This window comes from Apostichopus japonicus, chromosome 20 (assembly GCF_037975245.1).
Source record: "Apostichopus japonicus isolate 1M-3 chromosome 20, ASM3797524v1, whole genome shotgun sequence".
Classification (NCBI taxonomy): Eukaryota; Metazoa; Echinodermata; class Holothuroidea; order Aspidochirotida; family Stichopodidae; genus Apostichopus; species Apostichopus japonicus.
In genome coordinates, this window is record NC_092580.1 from 16,048,800 (window position 1) to 16,075,756 (window position 26,957).

The 26,957-nt window shown below is 37.9% G+C and overlaps 2 protein-coding genes and 2 long non-coding RNA genes across 6 annotated transcripts in view; 2 read left to right on the plus strand and 2 right to left on the minus strand.

Annotated features, from left to right (window-relative positions):
- Positions 1-6: 6 nt before the first annotated feature.
- On the plus strand, positions 7-4,954 carry LOC139961576 (uncharacterized). Its single transcript, XR_011790917.1, has 2 exons — positions 7-292; positions 3,306-4,954. It is a non-coding gene; the product is annotated as an uncharacterized lncRNA (long non-coding RNA).
- Positions 3,847-26,524, minus strand: LOC139961571 (uncharacterized). 3 transcript variants are annotated; one of them, XM_071960862.1, is made up of 9 exons: positions 26,362-26,524; positions 22,836-22,933; positions 20,199-20,294; positions 18,861-18,964; positions 18,353-18,429; positions 18,058-18,090; positions 15,610-15,694; positions 8,674-8,794; positions 3,847-6,072 (listed from the first exon to the last, which is right to left on the minus strand). In XM_071960862.1, exons 7-9 carry the CDS (start codon positions 15,655-15,657, stop codon positions 5,552-5,554), a joined length of 690 nt encoding a protein of 229 aa, XP_071816963.1. In that variant the 5' UTR covers positions 15,658-15,694; positions 18,058-18,090; positions 18,353-18,429; positions 18,861-18,964; positions 20,199-20,294; positions 22,836-22,933; positions 26,362-26,524; the 3' UTR covers positions 3,847-5,551. The 3 variants fall into 3 exon arrangements, with proteins under 3 accessions (XP_071816963.1, XP_071816961.1, XP_071816962.1); XM_071960860.1 differs by lacking the exon at positions 18,353-18,429; XM_071960861.1 differs by lacking the exon at positions 18,353-18,429 and having other exon boundaries at positions 26,369-26,480.
- The window catches only part of LOC139961572 (uncharacterized), a 189,395-nt gene continuing 173,850 nt past the window's right edge, over positions 11,413-26,957 (plus strand). The window contains exon 1 of the mRNA XM_071960864.1: positions 11,413-12,060. The gene's annotated coding sequence lies outside the window, so the exon portion shown is untranslated. The remainder of the gene's footprint in view (positions 12,061-26,957) is intronic.
- Positions 12,963-15,087, minus strand: LOC139961574 (uncharacterized). Its single transcript, XR_011790915.1, has 3 exons — positions 14,804-15,087; positions 13,859-14,075; positions 12,963-13,329 (listed from the first exon to the last, which is right to left on the minus strand). It is a non-coding gene; the product is annotated as an uncharacterized lncRNA (long non-coding RNA).

The following is a 26,957-nucleotide window of genomic DNA, read 5'->3' on the forward strand; positions in this document are numbered from 1 at the left end:
GGGGGGGGGGGGGGTAATATTGTGTTCCACAAGAGGTGGCAAAATAAACAGGCATTCCTGAAATTCCTTTTCTTTCCGTGTTTATTTCTTGTCTGTCTCTCTCTCATTTCTAGTTGTAGAAGAAAAAACAGAGAGCGATTTGAGAACTTGTCCTTACAAATGGAACTGGAAGTTGACCTTGCTTAACATACCCACACATCGTACATATAACAGGATGTTATGAATAATCTGACAGACTAGTTTGCCAACAAAATTGTTTTGACAAGACAGGATATTGCAGTCGATATGAAAGGTAGATATTTCTCAAAAATCGTTTTGCCCTTTGAAAGGCCTTGTAACTAAAACAATAGGTCTACCACACCCTTTTAAGCCTATTGAAACATTCTGTAATGTGTTTTGTAATGCATAATACAACCCAGCCGACCCCACCCTTTCCTCCCCAACTTTCAGTAGAACAATTTTGTCAAAAATTAGAACCTTATAAACCATAAAAAATCAAGATGACAAACAATGGTTTGATTTGACAGCTTTGAAATCACGTATCACGTATATTTCTGGTAGTTCGCGACACGCTGATTACGAATCTGAAGTTTATTTTGGAATTGGGTGTTGTGTGGGGGCGTGGGGGGGGGGGGACAAAAAACCTGATTTGAATTTTTTTCCAAAACTGACCCAAAATCGGTTTCGCCCAAATGACGTTACAGGGAGTAATCGATGCTCAGGAGCCCAAATCTGCAACTCCCAGGTCCATATCTGCTTCCGTTCGGGAGATACGTGGTCCCAAAGGACCCGCTAGAAATACGTGTTCTTTATAAGTGCACAATTTAGAAAACCCCCTCTTTTCAACCCCTTCTCTTGTCCTCTTTGAAACACCCATCGGACATTAAAATTAGACGTGGAGTAGAAGACACCCTTGTCTTTGTTATACACTAATTTCGTGTAATTATCTGACCGGGAAAGGCTTTTTGTCTATATGATTTCTATTTGCGCCAAAAATAGGTCTATTTTTTTCATAAATCATAAATCAGGTTTTTTGTTTCCCCCCCCCCCCCCTGCACGCCCCACACAACACCCAATTCCAAAATAAACTTCAGATTCGTAATCAGCGTGTCGCGAACTACCAGAAAAGATACACATTTATCGCCTTTGTGACAACAAGTTTTTACACCTAAAAAAACGTAAGCAGTTTTTGCCAAAATTTATGCCAAAATTGACCCATTTATTCATAAATGTCAAGATAAAACTCAAGATGACAAACAAAGGTTTGATTTGACTGCTTTGAAATCACGTATCACTGGCAAGATGCGTCGAGCGTCCTTTTATTTCGCTCAGTTTGCAACTTCAGAGGAACAATAGAAAAGCGAAAAACTTTTAGGGACAACAAAAGATTTTAAACCTTTGTTCGTCGTAAAAGTTTTTCGGTCTTACTTTTTCAAGTTTGAGGTGAAAAAAACTTGTTGTCGCAAAGTCGATAAATGTGAATCTTTTCTGGTAGTTCGCGACACGCTGATTACGAATCTGAAGTTTATTTTGGAATTGGGTACCAAAAAGAGGTACTTTTTTAACTTTTCAGACAAAAAACCCATTTTTGGCGCAAATAAAAATTGCCAGAAATTGACCCAAAATCGATTTAGCCCAAAAGCCGTAATAGGGAGTAATCGACGCTCAGGAGCCCAAATCTGAAACTCCCAGGTCCATATCTGCTTCCGTTCGGGAGATACGTGGTCCCAAAGTACAAGATAGAAATACGTGTTCTTTATAAGTGCAAAATTTGGAAAACCCCCTCTTTTCAGCCCCTCTCTTGTCCTCTCTGAAACACCCATCGACATTAAAATTAGACGTGAAGTAGAAGACACTCTTGTCTTTGTTATACACCAATTTCGTGTAATTATTTGACCGGGAAAGGCTTTTTGTCTATATGATTTCTATTTGCGCCAAAAATAGGTGTTTTGTCTTGAAAAGTTAAAAAAGTACCTCTTTTTGGTACTCAATTCCAAAATAATCTTCAGATTCGTAATCAGCATGTCGCGAACTACCAGAAAAGATACACATTTATCGCCTTTGCGACAACAAGTTTTTTCACCTAAAAAAAACGTAAGCAGTTTTTGCCAAAATTTATGCCAAAATTGACCCATTTATTCATAAATGTCAAGATAAAACTCAAGATGACAAACAAAGGTTTGATTTGACTGCTTTGAAATCACGTATCACTGGCAAGATGCGTCGAGCGTCCTTTTATTTCGCTCAGTTTGCAACTTCAGAGGAACAATAGAAAAGCGAAAAACTTTTAGGGACAACAAAAGATTTTAAACCTTTGTTCGTCGTAAAAGTTTTTCGGTCTTACTTTTTCAAGTTTGAGGTGAAAAAATTTGTTGTCGCAAAGTCGATAAATGTGTATCTTTTCTGGTAGTTCGCGACACGCTGATTACGAATCTGAAGTTTATTTTGGAATTGGGTACCAAAAAGAGGTACTTTTTTAACTTTTCAGACAAAAAACCAATTTTTGGCGCAAATAAAAATTGCCAAAAATTGACCCAAAATCGATTTCGCCAAAAAGACGTTACAGGGGGTAATCGATGCTCAGGAGCCCAAATCTGCAACTCCCAGGTCCATATCTGCTTCCGTTCGGGAGATACGTGGTCCCAAAGGACCCGCTAGAAATACGTGTTCTTTATAAGTGCACAAATTGGAAAAAACTCTTTTCAGCCCCCTCTCTTGTCCTCTCTGAAACACCCATCGACATTAAAATTAGACGTGGAGTAGAATACACCCTTGTCTATGTTATACACCAATTTCGTGTCATTATCTGACCGGGAAAGGCTTTTTGTCTATATGATTCCTTTTTTTTCCTATTGTTCCTTTGAAGTTGCAAACTGAGCAAAATGAGTGTCTGGAGAGGGCGCTGGACGCATTTTGATCTTTTGCCATTTCCTCCTTCCATTCTGAAGTAGAAATATTAGAAACGAGCATTCTATCTCAACAGTTGCTGTGGCGCAGTGGGTAGTGCCTGTACCTGGAGTGCAAGACAAACTCAGTGTCTAGGGTTCGAACCCCAGTTAAGGCAGTTTTCCTTTTACTATTATTATACCTCTTTCCTTCCATTCTGAAGTTCAAATATTAGAAATGAGCTATATTTCTCAACAGTTACCATGGCGCAGTGGGTAGTGCCTGTACCTGGAAAGAAAGACTAACTCCTTGTCTAGGGTTCGAACCCCAGTTAAGGCAGTTTTCCTTTTACTATTCTTATACCTCTTTCCTTCCATTATGAACCTTAAATATTAGAAACGAGCATTATTTCTCAACAGTTGATGTGGCGCAGTGGTTAGTGCTCTGGACTGGGAGAGGCAGACAAACACACTGTCATGAGTTCAAGACCCAACCAGAGCCTTTTAATTTTCTGTTCTTTGGAGCAGGTGGAAGTATAAAGGTAAGAAACGAAGACTGTTTCATTGGGAACCAAAATGGTGTAATGGGTTGTTCTGTGTGCAATGATACTGAGCAGCATGGTTCAAGCCCCGGGTGGGTGAGTGAGTGAATTCTGTAAAAGGAGTTCGCCGCCACCCCTCCCCCCTGACAAGGTTCCCAAGTGGCATGTGAGCTGTACGGCCCCACTATCTGACAAGGTTCCCCAGTGGGTGAAGTGAGTTGGCTACTACCCCCTCCCTGACAAGGTTCAGTGGAGAGGTCTCCTCTATTCCTGACAAGGTTCAGTGGAGGGGAATATATTTTAAAAATACCCAAGTCCCAACAACTGGATCTTTAAATATTTGAAATGCATCCAATAGTAGCATCTCACCTAATGGTCTGGTGGTGGACACAAAAAAATAAGCATCACAAGGTCCCTGGTTCAATTTCAACTCAAGCTCTTCTTTTTTATTCTTTCAGTGAAAGCACAAGTAAAAAAAAAACTCACCACCGATTTTTCACATTTTCTTTTGCAGCTTACAAGTAAAAAAACAAAAACCAAAACTTGCAAATAAACTATGTCCACTTAGTGCCAACAAAATATTGCATCTATATCAAACCCCCCAAAGAGAGGAGTTTTAGCATTCTCTAGACAGAGGGCAAAGAATTGTGATTTTCTTGCCATATAATTTGCACAAAATCCCACTTGACTATCTGACTGATGTAGAGTCAAGTGAGTTAACATTGGTTCAAGAATTAGGTGAGAACCAGAAATGATCAGACAATTCAAGCTCCCTAGACCACAACAAGGTGTACAAACTCACTCTTTGGATATCAACCTATTCAGTCACTGATAACATTTTACAGTACATAAGTTTTATGGCCAAAAATGGTTTAAAATCCAGAAAGAACAGTCTTCCTTTTATGTGAAATATAGACCCAAAGATGTTGAATATGCAGGAGCAAATGGACATTACCCCTTCAATACACTAAAATATTTTTAATAACAAAGCCATCTAGTATATATAGACTACACAGAAGAAGGCAACTTTTCAGACAGTCTGTTGACCCCCTTGAGACTCAACTACAGTAGTGACAACTGCCAGGGATCACTTGAGGTGTGTTTTAAGATCATCCAACACATGATTATCACTTCTGAAGCAGATATCATTTACCTGATTGACTGTTTATGCATTGTTCAAAGTTACTTCAGACCTATCTGTAATTTGAGCCACTTCAAAAACTAAAACTGAAGTTGACCAAATTATGTTCACGAAAAGGAAATGATTGCAATGGAGAACTCACAGTGGGGGCACCATCATACCAGGTGTGCGATTCATCCGACCTTAACTTTTGGAGTTATCAAGGTGGTCAGAATTTGACCCTAAGTGACCTTTTACCTCTTCATTGAACATTCAGTTCTTGTACATTTCTGAGCATGAGGATGTCGAAAAGGATTTCAGGCTTTTGGCAGCTGATGACTCCAATTTACATTTGACCTCTTAACAGAACTGCTAAAAGTGTAATGCTCAGTGAGGGGGGGGGGGGGGGGACCTACCATCAGCTATGACATTTTACCGATGCTACAGATGTTCACTTAACTCTATCGACTACAAGGTTTTTGTATTTTGGCCGCTGATGACCTCAATTGACCTTTGACTCTGCTCAATAACTGGAGCAGCCACAGAATTCAGTGCTGTAAGTTGACATCCTAATTTTCATGAATTTCATGCAAGATATCCCTAGTGAGTCATCCCGTTTACAAGTTGGAACATCACATAAACATACGTTTACCTGCATATATACACGCCTAGTTTCCTTTTTGCATTTTGGCTAGGAATCAATAGAAGATTCCTGGCGTAGGATACTTATAAATTCTTCTCTTCTTCTTCTGCAGGGCAGAGATGGTCTTATGGTATTGCAGAAGTATTTAAGACTATGCATGAAATATAGATAGATTTCTCCAGAAAATAATTCTGCCAAAATGTTCCTTAAAATTTAGAAAAGCAGTTTTTCAAGTGTTTTAAGTACAGCTTTCATAACAGTATTTTCCATTTTATCTCTTGCTATTTCAAGGAAAAAAACTGCATGTTCTTAGTGCTTCAATATTTACACACATGGTCATACAAAAAAAAATTAGAAAAGCTTACATATATATAATATATATGTATATATATACGAATATATATCTTTTATGAAGCTGCAACATCGGTGGCTCAAAAAGTTTGTGATCCTGAAAGTTCAAGACCGGCAGAACTATCTGGTAGCTGGAATGAATCACTTTCCGATTCTTCTTCAACTTTAATCCTATTTCTAATCCCTTTGGAGGAAACTTCCATCTGCTTGTCTCTTTGGATTGATGAAGCGTTCGGCACGTCGCTACCAGAGTTGGAACAAACTTTCTGTCTTCTTCTGCCTTCAGGAGGTTATCGTCTGGTAAGCCTTTCCTGATCTGGTCCGAGTTAGACCGTACTTTACTTGGAGATGAGATGGAGGCTTTCATGTTCATAATGAGAATAGTGAAGGGATAAGAGTTGGCTATAGGGGCTTGGGATTCCAATTTATTGTCTCTGTCTGATTTTTCGTCATCTTCACAAGTCTCTTCCAAATTTAAGTCTTCTGGAGGTCTCTCGGGGAGCTGTTCCATGGTGGACACAATAGGTGGTTCTGTCAAAAAAAGAGAGTATGAAAGAAAATTACTAGATAGGAATACACAAGCCATGTAGACAAAGTACTCTGCATAAAGTGTAGATCATACATGCTACATTTGAAGACTCGAATGAGTCAACGATAGCCAATAATTTTAATGGCGAACACGGATTGCTTTGGTTGATGGGAGGGGGTGGGGGAGTAACACTTTCTTGGTGGGAGGGTGTCGGAGCCACAGACAGAGATGTAAGAACATTTAATGATTTCCCTAACTTATGTAATGTCAGAAATGTCAAATATTATTTTTTTTTCATTTATTACCCATCTTCTAGAAAAATGTCTAGTATTGTTGTATCAACACCAGTAGTTACAGAATATTATTATAAAATTATTAAAAAAAGGAATATTTTACAACATGAAGGCCAAAACTATTTGAGTTGCAATAAATTTACAAGCTTTATTAAAATGGAAAGACATCAAGGAAAACTTCATGAAAAAGATGACTTAAGAAACAAATCTCAGTTAATTTGTTGTGAACTGTTGAAAAACAGTGCTATCAGACCAGGCTGGATTTTTTAAGCCACTTTTAATTTTTGAGGGAACGACCCTTTAATTTGCCGAGGTTCATCGGTTTAGAGTGACAAGACTATTTAGTCTAGTACTTTAACAATTTGCTCAGTTCCTGAGATCCAACACAAAATCACAAACAGAGTTTTACCTGTCTCAAATGACATGTTTACAGTGGTAGTACAAATTTGTCAACTTTTGGACAGATGGTGTTTAATTTTCATTCAATGGGTGCAAGGGTGTTGTTGTTTTAATATCAAGTTAAAGGAACATGCTTTGGTTAAGTGAGTTATTAGAATTTATGTAAAGCAATGGGTTAACATTAACATGAAAGGTTTAGCATATTTTAACAGTGAATAACTTGAAACTGGATCAGCAGTGTATGAGGGTAAAACCTCAAATTAACCTTGTTCTGGTGGACTACGACATTATTGTGTCTAAAATTCGGGTAGATACTGAACAAGTGACGGATATGAAGTCATGCTGCAGAGGAAGGAAACATTTCTTTTACAATTTTATTAATTCTTATTCTCATTTCATTATCTGACAATAACACGGACGGAGAAATGTACTACATCTCAAACTTGCCCATAATCAGAAAGCAAAGCCAGAATATTAAAGTGGAGGGTCGAGTGGAGGCAATAAGTAAGTACTTACTATTTTGAATACATGTGCTGAAAGTTTCTCCATTTTGTTTATCATTATATTGATGATAATACTAGAGCTACTGTTAATGATAGAAACCAAAAAAAACCCCAATATCTTTGCACTTGTGTAGCAAGTCAGTCAATTTCATAGCAAGATTCGCTCGGGTAAAGGAGCAACAGAGTTCGGAGTGAGTTTAGTGGTACAATATATGTGTTTGGTGGGGTTACAGACAAAATCCAAGAAATGGGGAATCTAGGTCCCACCGGCCCCTGGCTGCATCCAAAACAGCAAATTACTAAGTAACTGGATGTTTATTTACAAATAAATTACAGGTCTTTAATTGTGTTGGAGAACAACACACAATAACTGAAATGTCCCTAAATATTCCACCAAGACCCACCCCCCCCCCCCTCTCCCATCCTCCCCGACCAATTCTCTCCTAGTCTCTTTACGTGTAGGGTTTCCAGAAAGATCTGACCCTACCTGACGTTAATATTGTTACACCCTTTTCAAGATTTTCCTCTAAATATATTTATATCTCTGGGATTATAGGAAAAAATTATCACTGCACAGAAGCAAGCCTTATTTGTCAAAACAAATGTGACACAATTGCACATACAATTTAAGGGAACCCACCCCCCCCCCCGCAAAAAAAATAATGCACAGTTGCCTATGGCAAAACTAATGGCAGGTATAATATTGTTTCCAATACACTAGTAACTGAACAGCTTCTTTCATGATGGGTAAAAAGAGCAATTTGCTTTGCGTGAATACTTATTCAGTTCTAGGAAAAAGGGAACGAGCTTGTTATCCTTACATATTCTCCAAATGAACTTTACACTGAATCTGATGACGAAGAAAATAAATTTGATATGTTCTTTAACGTTCGGAAAATTCCACTCTCCTCAACTCTGTTGTATTCCATCGCCTTCGATAAGACTGAATATTACTAAGTGATATTTCATCACGGTTAAGTATCCTTCTTTTGGGGGGTTGGGTGGGGTTGGGGGTACATAAAATTTAACAACTGCACTTATTCAATACAAAAACTTGGTATCAATTCCATATAAGTTAGGTAACATCTTTCGTGCGAACTACCAGAAATAGAACATTATTACCGAATTTAAACGTCCCTGATTTATGCTTGACACCCCTGCTAAACGCCCTCTGGTTTATTTAGCAGCGAAGTTAATCTTTTTATGCAAGACAAACTCATTGGTCAGTTTTAAACTTCATTCCAACTTTCTTCGCACATGACCATATCTGTGACCCTCTCGCAAACAATAGTCCTACAACCCATTGTCTCCAACTTACTGCTACCAATAATTTTATACGATGCGAGCATCATACCCATCTTGTACTCTCAACGTACCAAACCTAAATGAAAGAAACTTGAAAATGTACCTGGCTCTTCCTCCTTCTGTATGGCTTTATGAGATTGAACGACCCTTTGACCTAGCATCTTGATCTCTGCTACCAGTCCCTTCACGGAATCCTCTGATTTTACTACGCTGTCCTTCAACGTCTAAGCAGAAAGATGGATTAATAATTAATCACGCAAAGATGGATGAATAATCAAAGATGGATTGGTAATCAATCACGCAAAGATGCATTAATAATCATCATTGCTTACAGATTTCTCTTTTGTTATACAACCCACAGGGGAAATGAATTCCACCCCACCAAGATGGGGAATATTTTCACGTTCATTAAATGACGTGTTAACTTTTGCCCCATAAGGTCTTAATCATACTACCTTCTCTTATGCTATTGTCGTGTTACAGGAGCAGACGTCAATTACTCTCTTCGTTGGGATCTGGGTAGGGGTTGAAATTTAAGCCCCAATGAATGAGCTGGAGCTTGCGGATTAAAAACCAAATGTTTCATCACCTACAGCAGTGGGTAGTTTCACTCAGCATTCTATTAAACATGTAATGTAGTGTAAGCAATGAAACTTGAAATTTTCACCAGGATACATGATGTTGCATGTTATTCGCAATGAACCTTGCATCTAATGATATTGAACACCAACAATGTTAGGACAGCCCTTGAACAAAGCAATTAAACTTACATTAAAGGTCAAGTGACACGTAACAGATTTCCTTCAAACTTACACAAATTGAAAAGCTACATATCAAAACACTATATTCCAAATTTGGAGTTCCACAATTGTTTCTTTGCTGTTTTAATTAAGTTAATAACCAAGCTAATTCCGAAAGATAATGACGTCACGGGGGGAACCGCCAATGTTACCAAAACTAAGTATGCCTAATATGCTAACCGAGATCAAAGCCGTAAACAAAACGTCACGAACAGTAAACAAAATATCAGATGAGAATGGGTGCACAACAGTACAAGAAAGTTTCGTGTTCGTCAACACTGTATACAGCGATAGCTTAGTACCAGTGCACTCAGCCAGCCTAGCTGCCTATAAGTAAAGATTGGCTTGGACCTTCGAGCGAATCTTATGTGTGCAGCGCGCCCTTCACCAGTTAAAGTTTCGATTCCTATCGCCTATCCGCGCAACTTGGACTTGGAACACCAACAGCTCGCCGTCTACAAGACAATGCCGTTCCTTCTCTATTTGGAGAAAGTATCTTCAAATCTCGAGGAGATATAGAAACAAGTAGACCAGTAGTTGCGAAGCTGGATCGGAAAAGAGTAAGTGTATTTTCTGGCCTAGGCCTACTACAACAATGACTAACTTGGTATTATTACTATCTTACAGTAGCCTGATTCTTATAATTTCGTTCAGTTAGTTAGGCCCTAAATTAGGTACGGCGACGATGAAGTTAGGCGTAGGCTAGGGCTATATTAACTTTCATTTGTGGTACATCATGAAAAAATCCAGAATAACAAGCATAAGATGTTTACATGTCATTTTGCCCAATATTATAATGTGCTCCCACCTATCTATATACTCAAGAGTCATAGCTCATATGTTTCACAGTAAATGACATCCTTATATTTTGCCATTTTTGTTGGTAGGGCTGCAATTTTTGTTGCAAGAGAAAACGCTTGTGACAGGTACTTTCAAACATATCAAACTGCTTTCTTAAATGAACTTTCATAACTTCCTTGTTATTTTCTTTCCCAATTTTCAATACTTAGATTAATCTAGAAGCTGTTCCCCAACCAACTGCAGTGAAAATAAAGGCAGGATTCTGCAGAATGTACATCTCCATCTAAAGGTAGCATGATCTTATAGACATGTGCTTGATATTACCGAAAAACAGTTGGGAAATGGGGGAGGGGAGGGTGGTGACAGGCATTAAGATTTAAGTAGTCAGTTTTGAACGGGATACAAGGAATCTCCACCAGTAAAACATTGAGGCATGTATATGGGGGGGGGGGCAAGCTACCAGACAAAAAGGAGGCAGGGGGGTTGGGGGAGAAAATGTGGTAGAGAAGTGTAAGCTAGGGTAATACAAGCAAGAATGGAAAACTTTCATACATCTATAGAGTATTCTATAGCAGAAGTGAGCACAGGGGCCAAAATTTTAGAAACAGTACTCGTTGAAAGCAAAATAGCAATCAAAACTGCACATCGGGCAGGCTGACTAGGGGATAATATACATTGTATTTTATCCATCATATCCGCCTGCCTGACGAGAGTGGTTGAGGAGGCTATACCTGATGGCTTCACAGGAAAATATAAAGGCTACAGCTATAGTTACTGAGAGAAGGGAGATTACATTGTAGTTATACTATATGAAACCAAGCTGAAGTCATTTGCAATGCTCATGGTGTGAGTGGCCCATATTTTTGCAGCCACATAAAGCAGGAGGATATGCTCTCCTTCAGAAAAGATAAGTGAACCATCTAGGCAGCTGACCCCTGTCCAAGAGCAGCCTATACTGTATGTGTGTGGTATAATAAGCGTTTATTCTAATTTTCAGTGAATGTAACACATGTAGAAGTCCAGTGTTCACTGGTCCCCCTACCACCATTGAAGTTGCTGACTGGACCAACAGAGACAAGAACACCATCAAAGCAACCAGGGCCATCTCACAGTGGCGATGATGGTCCGTCTGCTGCTGTGGCATCCACATCGGGATACACCGAAAAACCGCCAGGTAGTCCGGACTACACTCCATCAGTTAACTCATCTGAACATGACAAAGATGACCCTTCAAGGTAATTTTCAAGATTGATAGTAGATTAGTCTGGAAAATCAATTGGTGCCATAACTTTCTGGAAAGAGGATCATTATTAATTATGACACCAACACTGTGGGGCAGTCTGGAATGTGTGGTGAGGCCATCAGTCTTTACTTCAATTAGCATATACATACTGTATCTGGTAGAGTTGTCACAGCTGTATGTGAACAAGAAATAAAGGCACAAACAAGTAGTTGGATTTTACAGAGTATATTATATCTTAACTTGGCTGGATATCTGCTACTGAATACAAATGGTGAAAGTTGCATCTTATACACTCTTTTACCATGGATTACAAGGGGATGGGACAGGATGTTACTCTGTCCACATGTTTACTTGACTACATAAACAGTGGTTAAGCTTCTGAGACAATGACCACACATCCTGCTGAAGATTACATAATCCATAATATTAGGTGCACAAACAGGTGTAGGGTTTTTGTTGTAATCAGTAAAAAATATATTGGAATTGTTCAGGCACAAGTTGTCAGGTAAAACCTGACCCATGTATCCACACGAATTGAGGTGTACTCAGCTGTCGCCTTAGTTGGGCATCCAAAGACTTGACCGACAACTGTGCCATGCCTATTGACCGAAATGGAGTGATTGGAATTCCTCTATCTAAATGGTATGTTTTTATGAACTATTATTATATTATTCTTCATATCTTTACTATTCTACAGATTATGTATGGGAACTTCTTGACTGCTTGCAACAACTTCTGCAGAAGTGGAACTCTGGGAGAGGAGTGTCCTGTTCCTGTCAGAAAAGAGCCCCCACCCCTTGCAAGCTCCTATGTTCATCCGAACAATGAGGATGCCATAAAACAACACCGAAGCAGATTTCAAAAGCTTTGCTGAAGTACTGTAGTTGATGGCCTCCCAAGTTCTAATTTTGTTTCATTGTAGTGGGGAGCAATCGACTCTGTGAATCGTCTGTTCACATGGTGTATGGCACAGCTGCAGACCAGTGTTAATTAACAGGTCGCTACCAGCCTTTAGGGAAGTTGCTAAAGTTTTACATTCAAGTTTTACTTACATCTGGTTTCCATTGTAACTAACTATTAGTAATGATAACATTATATTTAAAAAAAAAGTTCCAATGACAAGTATTCCTTTCTAGAGAGCTTAGACTTCATAAATGTAAATTTCATGCTGACTTACTATTTGTATGCAACTTTGGTGTTTCAAACATGTTGCCAATTTTTTGTTTTTCTCGAAAAGAATTGACAGAAATTTGCTGTTTGTTCCCCGCATGGGATAAAATATGATTTTTTTTTATCTCATTTATGATCAAGTAACCTTGATATTCCATGGATTAATGAACAATTTCAGATTGATTCTCATTACAAGTTTATTAAAATGAAAGCCTAAGCTCTCCAGATCCCATTGACATAGTGGTTTAGGGTACTTAATTCAAACTATTCTTCTATTTTAACCTAGTATATTTGAGATTTCAATCATCCAGATTTTGTTGGCAGGCTACTAGAAGTGACAGCTTTGCTTACAAGAGAGAATACATACAAAAAATTAACTTGAGTTTTTATTATTTATTACTGTTATGTACTTCCCAAACTTGAAAATGTAAAATTTCATCCAAGATTGTAGTTAATACCATGAACCAGAAAAATGTAAGCTGGAATTCCAAAATGTTCACCATTCAGCCACAAAACAGACAGCACTGAACCCTGTTTCTATAAAACTTTGCAGAAATGATACTATGACTTGGCATAAACAGTCCACATTCTCAGTCTTGATAATTTAAATCCTTCATACTGTTCAGATGGTAAAGCTTCTCTAATCCTCCTTACTGCATAGGATGGGAGAACAACACAAAACTCCTTCCCTAAAAACTGCTAGCTCATCCGTGCAAGTTGTCTGTATGCTGTGTGTCTGTATTTCCTGTAAAATAATCATATGGAAACCAGCTATAAAAGATGAAGACACACAAAAGCTTGGTAGCCATCTGTGGACGTCAATTTTAAAATAAATTTCTATATGATTTCCAGAATTTGCTTGGCCCCTAAATCTGCCTCCCCTAAAGTAAGCCTAGCTATGCCATTTATACAAACTAATCATTGTCATCATCTCGGGGACTAAAATTTGTAAATGGATCGTGCACAAGCATGGTGGACATTTTTTTGTGGCATTTGGTTCCATGGCTCAGTGTTAATGATTACTATGTCAGTCAGCATGATAAGGGTTAACCTCAAGGGCATTACACCAGTTTTTGGTCAAAATGACCTAATCAGAAGCAGGTTTTGAACATGGTGCACAAATTTTCTTGATCAAATCTATATCTTAATGTTATTCCTTTCACAACGAAACAAAACTAAACTATGAATACACCCTCTGTATTGTTACATCTTTCAACAGCAGGTCAGAGCAATGAATAAAGGTATACAACAAAAATAATGTATTCTATACTTACTCTTGGATCCTGTTTTCCTGTGCACGTCCACCATACTGTTGACGGTACATGTAGTAGGCTGTCTGAAGAAACAATGGGTTCAGGCACATAGCTTCAAAACCTGGGTGTAAGGTGATGCATGCAGCACCTTCTTCATCCATCACAGTCCTTATCTATTTCGCTGCAGCATCTACACTCCCTTGCTGTAGGCATCACAGCACATTGGCCACAATGACACCTGTAAACAATACAAACCAGTTCAAATAATAAAGAGCCAATTCAATGACTTCATACCAACCTCAATTATTGGGGCATACTGTACTAACATGTCAAAATAGAAAAGGGGCACCTCTGAAGGGCAATCTACTGTTGAAGCTCCTTACAAGTAACATCACTAGTAAGGAAGGGGTAGCCTCTTCTTAGAAGTCTTGCCTCTGTTGGGACAATGCTGCAAAGGAAAATAAAACAGGCCGATATTGCCTCGTTTCCAACTCTTTCCCACTTCTGAATCCATTCCCTAGATTGAGAAAATCTGGTTATGAAATTAGCTCAAGCGGAAATGACAAAAAGCTGGTGTGAGGTGCCACCTTCTCCCTCCCCCCCCCCACCCTTTCCCTGATTTGTGGTAACTTCACTAATTTGCCACTAGGCCTACAACTGCTAGGAAATTAATAATAGGCCACCTCTGAATTTGTTGTGCACTCTTCCAATTGGCTCCTTCAATCTACCAACCAAATGAAACATGTCTGTGTGACATGTTCCTGGGGCATGTGCTGCCACAACTTTTAAGGAAAATAGTAACTTCCTTAACTTTACTCGACCGCACATTCATGTTAATTTTGCTGCCCCATCAACAAATTGGCTAGCTAAGTGTATGAGCAAAGTTAGGAAACATTTATCGGTTCTAGGCCTAACTAGTGACACAACTATCCTATATAAAGTATAGTACGCTTGGCGTAACGTTACCGTTATATTCCGTCAAGACGATCAATTTCGACATCGCTGTCCGATCCCGCTTCCTCTTCGCTGGTCTCCGGTTCGAACATATAGGGAAAAACTTCCCCACGATCGTCCTCCATTTCCCTTACTTCTTCGCCGTTGCTATCTAAATACTGTGTGTCAATGCCACCGGCAGCCATTTCGCGATATGTATAAGCTATGCTGTGCTGTGTATATATGCATACTACAGTGCGTGTATAGAAACTGTATGTGGTAGCAATATCGTATGCGACGATATCATTCACTTTCGACTTGGTAAACAAATGACGTCATTTGTTTTCGGCTTTCCCTGAACGCGTCAATCTAGCCGATTTTTGCGGAGTTTTTTGTTGCTTGATAGGAAGAAAATGCAAGGAATTTATGAAAAAAGAAGTCAATGGATGTTTTGTTCGATGTCTTATGTATCAATTTGTGATTTTTCATCTTAATCCAAATCTTAACTTTCTTGTAACAGACTGCTGAAAAAGGTAATATTTTCGAGAAGTTTGAGATTTCTCCATACCCAATGCACTGCGCAGAACATATACAGTTTGCACTCTTCTGCGCTCCCCCCCGTGACGTCACTGAATCTATTACGTAATAGTACTTTTTACCGATTTCTACCCCTTTGGAGACGGAAAAAAATCGCAGTGTTGGGTTTTTGTTAATGTAAGAATTTTTAAGTTTAATATTATGCAAAGTCAAGTTTACGTGTCGCTTGACCTTTAAACTAATGAAACTATACTCAAATTGACAGTTGAATGATCCATTAATTAATAGTTTTGTCATATCACCTTCATTCTGCCATGGATTGCTTCATTAGTCATCTTAATTCCTTGCATACCTTGAAGTTAGCCATCTTTATCAATCATATCTTTCCTGTCGAGAAAAACAGAAACGAATGAAACTTGCCTAATGAACTCCCTTGTTAATATGGGATCTTAGCATCTATTACGATTAAAACATAAGACAAGATGGCAATCTACAGTATGGCATCTCATCTCTTCTATGATGGAATGGACCTACAATGAACTTTGGCCTTGACCCTTAACAACTGAATAAGTTTCCCATTATAGTCTACATATTTTGGTTTAATGACTTTTTCCAACATACTGACAAGCAGAAAATTGCTACAGTTTCTTGGTATTTGACCTTTCACCTTTGACATTTATACCAATCACCCAAGATCAAGTTTACAGTACATGGTCAGGCACCGACCCACCAAGTTTGAGCCTGATTGGACTTAAAGTCTAGATAGGAGAAGTTCACGAGACACTCTTTTGCTCAGTTTAGACCAATTTTAACTTTAACTCAATTGACCATTAACAATAAGCCCAAACAGCTAAAACTGTCTTGTTTTAAAATTTGTCTCTTCATATTCTACATTTCTCTACATATTCTCTACATATTATGTGGTTTAATGCCTTTGTCCAACAAGTTGGCATGCAGAAAATGGCTAAAAACCAATTTTTAGATTTCTTGACCTTCGACCTCTTTGCCGTCATCAATCACGCAGGCATGAGTTAACATGGTCAGGCACCCACCCACCCACCAAGCTTGAACTTGACAGGACTTCAGGTCTAGGAGGAGTTTGCAACATACTTAATTTTGCTCACTCACTCACAAAAACACGTACACGCACACACACGCATACTTACACACATTCAAGTTCCATGAGGTTCAATTTGACTAGCCCTTATGGTAGACTTACATGGACTGAACTGTATGTTCATCAGTCCATGTACAATATTCAGCCCATAGCCATGCACTGTAGGGCACCTCACTAAAGTATGTCATTTAAGACATGTGTTGTTCAGGAGGTATTAGTACAACACACTTTTTAACTACCCCTTATTCTACTTGAAATAGTTTGTCAATATTAGGGGAACATATATGTTGAATATACACAACCATACCCACACAGTAAGACAACTGTCACTGGTTAATTTTATTTTGGGGAATTCAAAGTCATAAGTTTATTTATTAATAAACCTACATTAACTTTGAACTTAAAGGTTGTGAAGACTAGCGCAAAAAGAAAATGTCTAATGCAGGTAATTTGACTTGTGTTATAAACACCACTATCGATCCCAGAAAATACACACACAGCTTTCTAACATGAGTAATTAGACACTAGTGTACAGTCAGTACATACAGCTGCAGTCAATACCCACAGCACAGTATACAAAAGATTGACATTTCAGGTCCAGCTAAAGATAACAAGGTATCACATTTCATTACTGTCTGCATCTTGTAGCGACACAAAAAGGTCACTTGCAAGCAACAGAAATTTAACTTTTTCAGATGGCCGCACACGGTTTGGGGCGAGTCTTCAATGCCTTTAATGTTGTTACATAAACATATATTAAACAGTTCACTTCACGTACACATGAAATGAACTTTAACACACGCATATAAAAGTTGGACATTAATGTTTTCCCTCTTAACGTAGGCAGAGGAGGATCCTTGAGACAAATGTGTTGTATTGTATAGGGTGGGGGGTAGGAGACACTGTTTTACTGTGTATCAAATAAAATTATATGGTATCAACTTACATACATGTGTTATATTAGGTGGACATAATATCATATATTCATAATCCTTGTTGGAGATTTACTGCTAGATGGAAGGCAGATTGGACTTATAGCATGCAACCATGCATGACAGAAGGTATTCATTGTTGTACTTGTTGCATACTCAGTAATTCTGTTATTATAGTCATATAAATAACAAAACAACTCAAATACTGTTTGATAGAATCAATATGATTTTCTTTTTTCTTTGGGGGGGGGGGGGGATTTTTCTTCTTTAGGTGCATGGGAGAGAAGGAGACATGTACATGTATAAATATGAGGTGGTATAATTACAATAAAATGGGAAATTAACCATTTGATTCATAAAAATTGCAACATATGCACATGTATGTTACCTTACATATGAGTACCAATAGGGGACATACTAAATATCATGGAATTATATTTTTTGTGTCAACTTCTGTGAGTAACATTAGGAGGACATATTTAAAATATACAGCTAAATGAATGGTAGGTAGGACATTCAGCATACAACCATATGCACATGATACACATAGACCAAATGAATTTCTGATACATTATAATGGACCTGGATTTGTGTGTGTGTGGGAGGAGCGGGCTACTAAGTAGAAGAGACCTGTTGAAGAAATATGTGCATTTTTTTAGGGATCGTTAAAAAATGGCAAATTAGCATTATAACATACTCACCAGGTTTTTTCAAACGCTTGTTAATTTGAAGTCCTGTTGAAAAAAAGTTGAGGGTCAATGAATGACTTTTGCAGGTGTATGTTCTTGGACGAGTCAACTTCATAAATTTCTCTGTTTGAATCTCCACTGCTACAGTAGCTTATATCTCAACTACTAGATATCATTGGTGTATCTGCATTCCTTATGTGATCCAAATTGGTATTTACATTCCTTATGTGACCCAACTTTCATTAACGTCTCTACCTGTGTTTTATTTTTTGGGGTTGAACTGGGCGTATTAGTTATGAAAACTAACCTTATTAAATGGATATTTCCTCTTTGTTTGTTATCTATTATTCTCTGTCAGTACAAGTACTTCCTGATAAAGACAAACTTTGAAAAAAAAAATCCACAGGAGACACTAACAGTGTTTTTAATAACAACAAAAGAATGCGCACGAAGGAAGCTGATATATTTATTAAGATGTGTTTCTTAAATCATTATTAATATTAAATATTATTAATATGTACACAAAATACCACTTTGGATAACTGTTGGACAAGAAGAAATAAGTTTCATATACAGTATTTTTTAAACATGGGATTAGTATTGGAATAAAGAAGGTTGGACCTTATAATCTTCCTTTTTTCTTATTTAAAAGTGTAGGACTGGGTTTTCCAAGACCCTTTTTTTTGTTTACGAGCATGTACAGTGGTTTGGCAATGCATTGTTGTAGCCTATCAAACAAAAGGGATTTTAGTATGTAACAAACTAAATAAGGCTATGACATTTATACATACTGTTCCATAATAAATTGATCCTACCCTTAGGAAAGTTTTGTGTAATCTCTTCAATTGGTTGCTGCTTTCCCAAGACTCTGTATCAGATTCCATTTCACTTTCAGTCCTCCTTATACAGTATGGATCAACTGGAACAAAAAAATTATAAATGCTATGAATGATATCTGTTGCAGAATTAGGCATGAACCCAAGAGGTAATTGAATTGCCACTAGTAGAAGTTTTACTGAAGTGTAATCTTATTGGCAAACAGGTATTGAAAAATCCCAATCTGCTCATCTCTAGCTATGGTGGTTAGCACAATATAGCTATCTCTAGTTGATCTTAGCATCATACGACCAATTCTTCAGCATCAATTTAAGATACAGTACAGTACTTTACTGAGTATTTTCTAGTGTGACTACAACTATGACTTGAGCAGAAGCAAAAGAAACAGGTCTATGCAGTCATGCTTGTGTGTGTGTATGTATATGTAAGTGACATGCATGTGATACCACCTGTAAACATAATAACTTGATACTTAAGGTAAACTTCAGTTGAGCTCATACTTGGTAGGTAGAATACCTTTTTGTGAGTACATGGTCCTTATTGCTATTGGTTGAGGTCAAAGTTCATCTGAGGTAAAAAAACTGTTAACCTTTTAATCATCGATTAAATTCATGCTTGTTATGTAGATTATTCATAGTGAGTACATGGTCCCTATTGTTGTTCTCAAAGGTCGGCAGATGTCAAACACTGACAACCTTGTAAACACCTTATCTTGACAAGACACACTTCAATTGAGCTCATACTTATGTGTATTCTTTCGAGTGTTTATATGATCCACATTTTTTTATGTGGAGGTTAACAGAGGTCAAACATAAAACCTTGTAAACAATATATCTTAATGAGGTAAAATTCAATTGAGCTTATACAGTACTCGGTGGGTAGGTTACCCATAGTGAGAAGGTAGGTAGGTTTTCTTCTGTGCCAGATGGCTCATAAGGTCGGTGCTTAAACCTGGTTTCCATGATGCAAGTGAAATTAGTGTGAAACACTCCCCCAATCCGTCAATCCCTTGCTAACTAACCCCTAGCTGAAGCTTGCACCCATTTTAGAGATGGGTGGCCACGTGCGGGACTCAGACTCACAACCTGTGTGTTGCGAGTCGAATGCACAAGGCACTAAGCCACCATACCCCATAGTGAGTGAATTATTTCTATTAGTTTTTTTCGGAGGTCAAAGGTCATGTGCGGTCAACAGAGGTCCAGCAATGTGTGGGACTGTGTGCGTGCCATTAGCGCAAAAGTGGACCTTTTTCAGATTGGACTTTGTTTGGGGACCCCTGCATATGTCCCTGGCTTAAGGATAATATTTTTCCTTACTTTTTGCCTTGTTGGACGAACTCTCTTAGGGGTTGATCTGGAAGAACATGCTTGGTCAAGATCGCTAAGTACTTTCACTATCTTCATCCAGGGTACCTGCAAACCAAAATAAAAAAAACATGTACAATTTAATTTTAAGTATGAAATTAATTCTTTCAACATGAAACTGATAGGTAGATATTGATGGTTTGGCGTATAAGTATTTCAGGTATCCTTTGACTTCGACCATATTCAAGAATGTCATATTCACTGTACAAATATTATATTCTAATAATTAATTTACAACAGTGTGATTTCTTCTGACTAGTAGCCTCATTGTAGATTTACATGGACTGTACTGTATGTTAATCAGTCCATGTACAATATTCAGCCATAGCCATGTACTGTTGGACACCTTACTATTAAAGTATGTCATTCAACACATGTTTTGTTCAGAATGATTTAGTGAGCACACTTTTTTAACTACCTTTTATTTTTTGTAGTTGCATAGTGAGGGGAGAAAGGGAATTTCCCCAAGGCGCAGGGTATAGGGCCCCCTGCCCCTGGGCGCTGATAATGCTCACTATGCCACTGATCGTTCTTGGACTTTTGTATGCAAGACATAATCAAAATTTGCAATATGTTGAAGAAAATACAGCAATAACAACAAACTGAATGTTGTAAATATGACAACCAGCATGCAGCCATCCATGCATGTGCATAGTAGGACACTTGTCACTGGTCCATCCTATTCCAGGGAGTTCATATAGTAATAATGCATTTATCACCATTACTGCTGTTACGTGCGACCACATGGTTGCCCAACACCACACCAAGTCAATGGGGTAATCTAGCCTAGCCATCTGTTTATTAGCTGAAATTATGATGCAGTTATATGATATCCATGGAATACTTTCGTTATTGCTGTTATCTTCAAACACATGGTAGCCTAACAATACACTAAGTCAATGGGAAATCTGCCTAACCATCGGTTTGCAAAAAAAAAAAAAAATCACACTTTGCGTAAGATTTGGGTTATAAATTAGGAACCGGCTAGTATCACGTCGGGTGGGAGAGGGGGGACCTTCATTATTGCTGTTTTCTTCGAACACATGGTAGCCTAACACTAAACTAAGTCAATGGGAAATCTGCCTAACCGTCGGTTTGACAATTTTTTTTTATATCACACTTTGCGTAGGATTCGGGTAATAAATTAGGAACCGGGTAGTATAGCGTCCGGCAGGTACCCGGATAACCCGTGCAAACACTAGGGGCTACTAGGTAGGGGAGACCCATTGAAGACGTTTGTACATGTTTTAGGAATAATCATGTACACACATTACTTCCACCATATGTCAAATTAAACATTATGTGTCAACTTACAAATAGTCAACAATAGGGGGACACATTCATGTTAAAGAAAGGCATAAAGCTGAATGAAAGGAATATACATCATGAGCATGCCCCAACGTACAGTTAAGACAAAATTTGTCACTGGACCATCTTATTTCTGGGAATTAATAGTTGAGGATGCTGAACATTAGCCTAGCTAGCTCTAACTGTGGCCCTACATGACATTTAAAAAAATACATATTCCATACTACACATACCTCACAATGTGCATAGATTTGTGTGTGTGTGGAGGGAGATAAGGCTACTAAATAGGAGAGACCCATTGAAGACATGTGAACATGTTTTAGGGACTGTCTTGTACACACATTGCTTCCACCATCTTATGTCAAATTAAACATTTGGTGTCAACTTACACATAGGCAACATTAGGGGGACATGTTAAAGACATATACAGCTAAATGAACAGTACAGTTAAGACAAAGTTTGTCATTGGACCATTTTATTTCAGGGAATTAATAGTTGAGGATGCTAAATATTAGGCTAGCTAGCTCTCACTGTAGCCTTACATGACCTTTGAAGACATATTCCATACTACATACCTCACAATGTGCAATGGACATGGATTTGTGTTTGTGGAGGGAGAGGGGGCTACTAGGAAGGAAAGACCCATTGAGGCCATGTAACATGTTTAAGTGATTGCCATGAACACATGTGGCTTTACCGTCTTACAGGCCCATCAAATTAAATATTTTGTGTCAACTTACTACACATAGGCAACATTAGGGGGACATATTCATATGTTGAAGACATGCTATTAGCCACTGTGCCCCTGCTTATCTTGAACCCAGGTTCATCTTATTTCAAGGAATTTATATTTGAGGGTGATAAACACTTGCCTAGCTCTCACTGTTTCCCTACATGACCTTTGGATACATATTCCATACTATTTACCTCACAGTGTCCAATGGGCATATGAGTGGAGGGGAGGGGGGGGGGCTACTAAGTAGGATAGACCTGCATTGGAAACATATGTAACTAGGCTATATCAAAGTTCAAACACAAGCGTTAAAATGCCTTACTGTAGAATTCAATTTTTTTATAGGTAAATATTATAAGTACTTGCTCAATGTTAAATGAATGGTGGTTATTACATTCAGCACACAGCCAAGTACAGTAACACAGTTTGTCACCGGACCTGTACTGGGGTACACTTCAATCCAAACATCACAAAAGACATTTTTTGTACGTGTACACAGTTGTCAAACTCATTATCAATCACTACATGATATATCAAACCTTTCTTACCTGTCAAGGTTTTGTGTGCTCGCTTCAGTGGATGACTACTGTCACAGGAGATTGTTTCAGATTCTGTAACATTTTACAACCTTCCTCATCTGGTGGAACTGAAAGATATGTACAAAAGATCATGAAGAATTTGTAGCTACAGAGTATACAGTTCATAAATATTTAAGAGTGAAACCGATCCATCAGTAAGCTAATTGGGCCTTACTTTACTACTGTAACATAAGCTAGGCATTTTGGACTAGTCACTGACCATAACTGTGTGCTATGGTTCATCAAAGGTGGAAGCGATTCAAACGATCGTCAGCCAAATAAGCAGAATTTGTAGCCATTTGTTTATGTACCTGTAATATATTTGTCATATTTTCCAAGAGTATTTTTAACTCATAGAGACAGATATTTTGACTATTTATTTCTTCAATGTTGTTTACATTTTAGACTGTTGAACAGTGGCTTAATAAATTGGACAGATCATTAAATGTTAAATAAAATAAAATACTCTTTTTTTACGTGCTTAGGGCACTGTTATTAGACCTCCTAATCAAAGGTTTATTCTGTACTAATTTGGTTATATTAATTGTTGCTGTTGGATTAACAAAATCCTTTTGTGTTGATGATTTGTGTTTCAAGGGTTTTAAGTTTTGTTCTGCTTGAACCTTTTATTTATTTACAAGTTTATTAAATAATTACTATACGTAATAATTTATGTTTAATGGTGTTGCTTCATAAACTATTTGTGTCGATAACCTAGATTATAAATGAAATTTTATATTCTCCACTGACAGTGTTTTCATGTTCAAATATGTAGGTGTAATAATTTCTTTCTACTTTTGTTTCTTTCATTAACTTGTTCATATAGCTAACATCACTACTTACATCGCACTGCCGCCAATGCTTATGTTTCTCTCCACATCTATTGCCATTGGATCAAACCATATGAATATCTATGACTATCTATTATGCAGGCCCATGGTTAGCATTAGCTGCAAGAATGCGCGATTAGTTTAGAATAAAGCCATTTGTGATTATTATTTTTTAGTTATCCCATCTATAATCCATTTGAAACATCTTGTGAAATTCCTTGTCAGTCTTTCCTTGTATGAAAAAACAATTGAATAAATAATAACTGTGAGAATTATTTCAATTTCTTCCACATGGTAGCCTAACACCACACTAAATCAATGGGGAATATTTAGCCTATACCACTGAATTTGTGAGGAAGTTATAAATATCCATGGTATTTTTTCATTATTGCTGTTAAATTCGACCACATGGTTGCTTAACACCACACCAAGTCAATGAGGTAATCTAGCCTAGCCATCTGTTTATTAGCTAAAAATTGTGACGTAGTTATTAGATATCCATGGAATACTTTAGTTATTGCTGTTATCTTCGACCACATGGTAGCCTGACACCACACTAAGTCAATGGGAAATCTGCCTAAAACCATCGGTTTGCACCAAAAAATTGTTTTAAAAAAAATCACAATTTGCGTAGGATTCGGGTAATAAATTAGGAACCGGGTAGTATCGCATAGGGTGGGTACCTTTGTTATTGCTGTTATCTTTGACCACATGGTAGCCTATCTGATTTATGTTTTGTTTTTTGGGCACACCAATGGTTAGGCAGATTTCCCATTGACTTAGTGTGGTAAGAAGTACACCTCACTAAATCAATGGGAAATCTGCCTAAGCATCGGTGTGCACAAAAAACAAAACAAAAATCACACTTTGCATAAGATTCAGGTAATAAATTAGGAACCGGGTAAGTATCGCGTCGGCGGGTACCTGGATAACCTGTGCAAACACTTATTTTTACCCAACCTGCAGTATGAGCCAGTGAAAACAAACGATAGATACATTCACTTTAGAAGTACTATGGTCTAGCTTGATCGCAAGAGCTAGAAAACTCTTATTCAGAAGTTTAGACTTCAAATAATTGGGTAGTTGTTATTTGCTTCTAAACACTAATCGTTTATTATGTTATCTACACTATTCAAGAGTAGAATGACACATTGACATATGAATTGGCCTATATGTCTATGTGTCCTTCTACTCTTGAATATGCAGATCAGATTTGGGACCCATACAGTATCACGTCTCAGACCGAGATAAAAATAGAAATTATTCAAAGGAAGGCAGCACGTTTTGTAACTTTCCTTAGGCAATCCAGCGTCACTGAGACCTTAAAGACATGGGAATCCCTCACAGAAAGTATAGGAAAAGGGCCAGACTCATGCTTTTTCTATCAAATTATTAATGGCCTAATTGCAGTCCCAAACATGACTAATCCCATCTTGAAACTAGGGAGACGTGGCTGCTATACTCAGATTCCACATAATCATCGTGCTTTTCAATATAGTTTCTATCCTAGGACTATAAAAGAATGGAATACGCAATCCTTGGCCGATTAGGAGAGCCCTAGTCTTGAGGTGTTTAAAAGTAGATTGCCCACGCAATGTTTGTTAGTGTTACTAGCACTGCTGCCCTGCGTAACAACATCATAGTTGTGATACCCAAGAGAGGTTTTAACAAGTATAGTAAAGGCTTCATAACTGACGCACCCACGTAATTGACGCACCATCAATTATGACTAGCAACGATACAGCAGGCCACCTAAAATTTTTGCAGTCAAGCAGAAATACATATTTCATGAGTTTGAATCCATTTCAGCTATCTGTTGATCAAATTATGTTATTTTTTAAGCTTTTAACACCCTCCCCCTAGATTTGCACGTTTTTGGGGCATTCGGAAATCTTACACCTTAAAAATAACCAACATTACCTTAGTATGATACCGCTACTCTCTGGGACCAGACCTGTCTGAGCTTAGAGGCTCATAGCATAGCATACAGCATTTAAAGTCAATGGATATATACTAAGGCCTACACTACAGTTAGCTTATCATCGAATGTTTCACTAGGCCTATAGGGGTATGAAGGAACTTGACACAGCAGACATTTTGTGGCCAAATTCTGCTCAATTGTAGGCTACAGTGCATATGCACAGAACCTTAAATATTTTGAGATCATAACATTGCGGAGGAACTACACATATGAAAAACACATACAGTTGAGTGATTTGGATTTTTCCTTTATAGACATCGTTGATCACATTCTTAAGTGCGTCAATTATGAGCCCACCATGCTACTTATCTGAAACAGAAATACACTCTCTGTAGATTGGTGTGTGCTCACCGGCAAAAATCTGGCGACTGCCGAAAAGTGACTTCAGCAGAGAGCTGCCCATTGACGTTAACTCGAATTAGGCCAGTGTGATGTAATTCACATATATACCTTAGGTCTAGCCTAATTGTGAATAGTTTTATTGTACATCCACTATAGACTCTAGGGTGGAGGTTTGCGAAAAGTTCCCACTACTCACTAGTTCATGAGCTACTTATGGCCTAGGCTAGCCCTGACTAGCCTACGTTACGTATGGCTAAAGATTCGTAAGCCTAGGCCTAGGCCTACTTTAATATCCCATAAATCAATCTTGTTATTATGTATTAGAAAGATTAAAATCACAAACCTTTAACTTTTAACGGTAACATAATTTAATTATCTAAGCCACTGTCTTATATAATCTCTTTGTCCATTATATACGCTTTTGAATTTGATCGATAAGATGCAAGCGACTGTGCGCCGAATGGAATTTAGGTCCAGATGCGATTTTTTTTCCTAAAGTGAACTGAGACGGACACTGAAGTTATTTCCTCGATTCTGATTGGCTGATCAAAACCGGAATGGTAGTCTGCGTTTATCAATGAATCCGAGGTGATCCAGAGCATGGGCTGGAGTCCTTATTAGGTGGTAGGCCTATTTTTAATTATATATAGTCTATTTCTTTCTTCCCCAATTCGTTTTCTTTTTTCTTCCCATTTTTATTTTACATGATCATTTTGCAAATTTCATAATATTTAAAATCATCATTTTCAACTTTCACTTTTTTTATTTCCTCGATTCTGATTGGCTGATCAAAACCGGAATGGTAGTCTGCGTTTATCAATGAATCCGAAGTGATCCTTAGGGCATGGGCTGGAGTCCTTATTAGGTGGTAGGCCTATTTTTAATTACATATATTTTATTTCTTTCTTCCCCAATTCGTTTTCTTTTTTCTTCCCATTT